At 47.2% G+C, this 6,000-nt stretch overlaps 1 protein-coding gene across 3 annotated transcripts in view; it reads right to left on the bottom strand.

The window, feature by feature from the left end:
* The window catches only part of LOC135100588 (uncharacterized), a 37,086-nt gene that overhangs the window by 11,417 nt on the left and 19,669 nt on the right, over positions 1-6,000 (bottom strand). For all 3 annotated transcript variants that reach the window (XM_064003628.1, XM_064003630.1, XM_064003629.1), the window contains 2 exons: positions 3,248-3,349; positions 690-927 (listed from right to left, as the gene is read on the bottom strand). In XM_064003628.1, the coding sequence (XP_063859698.1) occupies positions 690-927; positions 3,248-3,349 (340 nt within the window). The remainder of the gene's footprint in view (positions 1-689; positions 928-3,247; positions 3,350-6,000) is intronic.

A 6,000-nucleotide genomic window follows, 5' to 3' on the forward strand; every position in this document is an offset into this window, starting at 1 on the left:
GGAAAAAAGAGTGAAGGAGGGAAGGGGAGGAAAGACGAAAAGAAGTAACTGAGGGGAGTACGGAGAGAATAGAAGGAAAAAAGCTAAAGGTTACACATATTTGGTAAAAAGATACATACGCCTTTCCTGAGAAAATAAACATGGAGAACGTACCGACCGGAAGAAAAATATGCACTCTTCATATGACAAGCATGTGTAAAGCAAGAGAGAGAGAGAGAGAGAGAGAGAGAGAGAGAGAGAGAGAGAGAGAGAGAGAGAGAGAGAGAGAGAGAGAGAGAGAGAGAGAGAGAGAGAGAGAGAGAGACAGAGAGAGAGAGAGAATTATAAACACAAAGGAATAGATAAGCAAACAGAAACCTTGAAACACACACACACACACCTATATTCACTTACAAACGTACCTCTCTCTCTCTCTCTCTCTCTCTCTCCTCTCTCTCTCTCTCTCTCTCTCTCTCTGCTAATTTTAATCTTGATATCCCTAATTTGTAGAAATAAAGTGAAATTTAACCTGAATTTCAATTTAAACTCATTTAAATCTATGGCTGAGGATGACAGGTGGAAATAGGTAGGTAGTTTCATGCAGAGACCAACGGCTTCTTGCAGCTTCCATGATGCTCTCTCTCTCTCTCTCTCTCTCTCTCTCTCTCTCTCTCTCTCTCTCTCTCTCTCTCTCTCTCTCTCTCTCTCACCGTCATCAGCTATCTTCTTGAGGTGCAGTATTACGTTCACGGCCTGGAGGGAAGTATCCACCGCCAATGTCCAGATGCTCCAGTTGGTGAGGTAGGTAGGGAAGTAGACCTTGAGGCTCGCCGGTGCGTCGTAGCCCATGGAACCCACCCACGCCCACACCGCCCACATGGAGAAGTACAGCGCCCAGAACAGCCGGTAGCCCAGGTACAGGCATGACATCCGGTTATGCTGCTGCCACTGTTTGGGGGGAGAAAGAAGTGGTGGTGGTGGTGGTGGTGGTGTTGTTGGTGGTAGTGGTGGAAGGAAGGAGGGAGTGAGAAAGAGAGGGAGGAAAGGATGGAGAGGAGTCAATGAGAGAGGGTAGGAGGGAGGGGTGAAGAAACAGGGAGAGGAAAGAAGTGAAAAAGAGGGAAAACGAAAGGAGGTAGAAAGAAAGGGAGTGGGTGAATGAGGAGAGAGGGAGGGAGGGAGGGAGGAAGTAATGAAGGAAGGAAGGAATGAAACACAATAAAGGAGGGAATGAAGGCTGAAGGAAAAGAAAGAAGAGATTAAGAAAATAAATAAGAAAGGGAGAAAGGGAAACAGAAAAACACAGAAGGAAAGAAAGCATGAAAGGAAAAACTAACGAAGAAAAAAAGAAAAGGAAACAATAAATTAACTCTGGAAAAGAGGAAATATGAAAGAAAAGCAATAAGGGAGAGAAAGAGAAAAAAAAAAGAATATGAACAAACAGTGAGAAAGGAAAGGAGGAGCAGCGTTATGAGTAAAACGAGAAAAGGAAGAAAATTAATGAAGGTCATGATGAGCGTCATAAAGAAAGAAAGAAAGATTGTGAAGGAAGAGATAACACGTGAATAAGGGAAGACTGTGAAGGAGACAATGAAAGGTGTAGTCAAGCAGTGAAGCTAAAAATAAAAGGATTATTAACCCACTACAGTAACAAGGCACGAGTTTTTGAGTTTTATTGTAGATGTTTAATTTTATTGTTGATATTAGAAACTTCCATTAACTTTACAATGATTTTTTTTTCTGATGAGAAGGTTAGTAGTAGTAGTAGTAGTAGTAGTAGTAGTAGTAGTAGTAGTAGTAGTAGTAGTAGTAGTAGTAGTAGTAGTAGTAGTAGTAGTAGTAGTAGTAGTAGATATAATAACAATAATGATGATAATAATAATAATAATGATGATGATATACAACAACAACAACAACAACAACAACGAACTAACAAACAAAATACCACCACCACCACCACCACCACCACCACCACCATCATCATCATCATCAATATCAACCTACCAGTAACAATCTGAACCACTACGCAATCCATTCCGTACATTTTCACAGTGTCATTTACAAACACGGGAGCCAAACAGAAGCTCCATTACTGAGCCAAACGCTTGGGGCGAGTTACTATTATGCTAACAATTACTAGGCACATCCTTTTACGCTCACACACACACACACACACACACACACACACACGCTTGAACAATTTGCAACTCTATTAAAATCTACTTTAAAGGGCCGCATATTAGAGAGAGAGAGAGAGAGAGAGAGAGAGAGAGAGAGAGAGAGAGAGAGAGAGAGAGAGAGAGAGAGAGAGAGAGAGAGAGAGAGAGAGAGAGAGAGAGAGAGAGAGAGAGAGAGAGAGAGAGAGAGAGAGAGAGAAACTTCCACAATTATAATAGAATACATTCTATCTTTCGTATTTATACAATTCATCAAAAATGTCCTTTGGTATGACAGAATAGTACGGATGCGGGGACACACACACACACACACACACACACACACACACACACACACACACACACACACAGAGAGAGAGAGAGAGAGAGAGAGAGAGAGAGAGAGAGAGAGAGAGAGAGAGAGAGAGAGAGAGAGAGAGAGATGAAGCCGGTGTAATTGAAATGAAAGCACAGCACTTTACTTTTTTTTAACATACGTTCGTGGTGAGAAGAGTAAAAACAATACGTGCAATTTAAAGGGACACGAGTCACGCCTGGAATGGAGAAGTGGCGCGAACCTTACTATTATTACGCCATGCTTCATACGTGGCCACGCGCCTCCACCCCTCCCCACCCATGCCTGTGTGTCTCTCTGTGCCTGTGTCTGCCTCTGTGTGGCGGTGGATTACATAAATGCTGAATAAAAATGAGGAGTCATGGTGAAGTATGGGTTATTTTAATGAAATGTGGCATGGAGGGAAAGGGATGAAGGGGGGAAGGGGTGGAGAAGGAGGGGGCTGGGGGAGTGAGGTGTTGTTTCAAAATGTGCATATCCATGCGCGCGCACACACACACACACACACATACACATTCTCTCTCTCTCTCTCTCTCTCTCTCTCTCTCTCTCTCTCTCTCTCTCTCTCTCTCTCTCTCTCTCTCTCTCTCTCGTGTATCTATCTATCTAATATTTATCTAACCTACATATATATAACACTAAATGTCGAGTTATAATAGTGATAATAACAATACCACCACCACCAACACCAACAACAACAACAACAACAACACAACCACCATCACAACCACCACCGCCACCACCAATCACAACTTACCTGGGAGGAGACGAACAAGTGAGGAACCTTGTGCTCGAGGTAAAGGTTCTCCAGGCGGAACTCCTCCCTCAGTCTCTGCAAACCCGCTCGCCGCCGCTGCACCTGGGGAGGCAGAGGCAAGAGAGGGGGTGGGATTACTTCACTGGACAGGGAAAAAAGGCAGCAAATTACCTGAGTGTTGCAGGAAAAAACGTCAAATGTTCGTGGGAAGTTGGTATTGAGGGAAAACCTTAAGTGCTGAGAGAGAGAGAGAGAGAGAGAGAGAGAGAGAGAGAGAGAGAGAGAGAGAGAGAGAGAGAGAGAGAGAGAGAGAGAGAGAGAGAGAGAGAGAGAGAGAGAGAGAGAGAGAGAGAGAGGAAAAAATATCAGTTTGGTAAGGAAAGTTTATTAAATGTTTTTGAGAGAGAGAGAGAGAGAGAGAGAGAGAGAGAGAGAGAGAGAGAGAGAGAGAGAGAGAGAGAGAGAGAGAGAGAGAGAGAGAGAGAGAGTTGGAGAGATTTTTTATTGGTTGAGAGGAAACTTGAAAGTGGTGGACAGCAAACTTACGTAGTGTTGGAAGGAAAGAAAACTAAGTGTTGGAGAAGAAAGCTAAACCCAGTAATGGTGATGCAGGATAGAGTGACTGCCTAACTTCACCACCACAGCTGCCATTACTACCACACCACCACCACCACCACAGACACATCCATCCCTCTCACTAACAGATACATATTTTCCATCCCTTCCCTTCTATAGATTGAATAGTGTGGCTTATCAATATCAGCTTCGTAAGGGCGACAGGTCTGTTACAGTTTGTTCTTCCTTTGTGTTGTCATCCCATCCACTCATCCACTCCAATTACCACACATACGCATGCCAGACATCATCACCGCCTCATCCATCACTCCACGCTCTACCAGTCCACCTCCATATCCCTGTTACCATAACACGCCACAGCCACCACCACCACCACCACCGCTACCTTGACCCCGCCTCCCCCGCCCTTGTGGATCATCTTACTCCTATAACATTTCACTTCAACCTCTATCCTATACTGGTCCACTTTCGTCACTATCCACACATTATCATACCCAATATTATCGTCCTCACTATTTGAAGTCCTTTTATTATTATCATCACTCTTATTCTATTCTTTATTACTTTGTTGCTCTACCTCTCACTTTATTAAGTCTTCCCCAGCAACCCTGTGTAGCGCTCGTTACCTTGACTGAGTAAAACTGCACGCGACACTGGCGGCTGTCAGTAGCGTGGTAGCCAACGACGGTTTCCATGGCACCTGCGCCGCCGCCACCGCCGCCACCTTCCTACCACCGCTGCTATACACCTTCCAATGCTCAGTCCCCTCAGTTCTCTCAGTCTCCTCCTCCTCCTCCTCCTCCTCCTCCACCTCCGCCTTCACCACCTGCTCGAGTCTCTTTCAGTCTTCACCAGCAGGGTCTGTTCCGTACGTGGTAATGGCTTCGTTCCGTAACTCAACGCGTGAACGACTTTCTGGGAATATGAGTATTGTTTTGTCGTTTTCTTGCACGCCCGCCCGCTCACCCACACACCTGTACGCATAAAGTGTGTGTGTGTGTGTGTGTGTGTGTGTGTGTGTGTGTGTGTGTGTGTGTGTTATGAAACTTTTACGAGCACGAGTATAAAATACAGTTTCAGGTATTTCCTCAGTGAGAGAGACACGACAAACGAATTTGTTATGTCAGCCTCTTCCTTAGCACCCGCCTGGGAAGGCTGATTTTATTTCGTAGAGAGAGAGAGAGAGAGAGAGAGAGAGAGAGAGAGAGAGAGAGAGAGAGAGAGAGAGAGAGAGAGAGAGAGAGAGAGAGAGAGAGAGAGAGAGAGAGAGAGAGAGAGAGACAAGAGAAGAGAGAAGAGTGAGTGGGGAGGAGGAGAGCGCGCATGACGCTATGACAGTATTGTGATACGTACATCGATATTATAAGAGGCAGAGCTCCCGGCTGCCTTCCCTGACCTCGCACCGCCACCCCACACCGCCGGTCACCACGCCGCCGCCATAATAGCCACAAAATTACACTTAATCACCACCACAAATATTCTTCTCAGTCACTACAAAGACTATTCAGGAATCAGAATTTCCTCTCATGCAGCACTTTCTGGAGACAGTCGCCTGTCCCGTGCCCTCCTCCAGACAGTGCCGTCCCTTAGCGAGCACCCCACGGCTGCGGGCACCGGGCCTCACTGGGCGCAGGCAGCGTGAGGGTGGCAGCCGCGTCTGGCCGCCCACGCAGCCCGCCAATCGATGTTGACCCGCGACCACAGGGAGTCTTGAGCTGGCCTGTGTCAGGCGACTCACTCCCCTGGGGGCCTGCACGCTGGCCGCGGCGCCCTCACGGGTCGGGAGGCCAACCCTCGCACGGCTGGGGTCAGGCGGCCGCTCGCGACGGCGGCGGTGGACGGAGTGAGCAGCAGCGGGCTGTGTCGATATTTCCTTCTCCCTCACCTAACCCTCGCGCCAGGTGGTGGCCCCTCACCTTCACCCGCCAGGCGATCGCTCACCTTCACGACCAGATGGCCCCTCACCTTCTCCTGGTAGGAAACTCGCACCTTCTCAGGTAACCTTCATCCTCATTTACCAGGTAACTCTCACCTTCAACCGCCAGGTAAACCCTCACCCTCACCTGCCAGGTAAACCCTCATCCATCAAAACCTCACCTTCACCCGCCAGGTAAACCCCCAGCCTCACCCGCCAGGTAAACCCTCACCCTCACCCACCAGGTAAACCCTCACCTTCA

This window comes from Scylla paramamosain, chromosome 5 (genome assembly GCF_035594125.1).
Source record: "Scylla paramamosain isolate STU-SP2022 chromosome 5, ASM3559412v1, whole genome shotgun sequence".
In the NCBI taxonomy this organism is placed as follows: domain Eukaryota; kingdom Metazoa; phylum Arthropoda; class Malacostraca; order Decapoda; family Portunidae; genus Scylla; species Scylla paramamosain.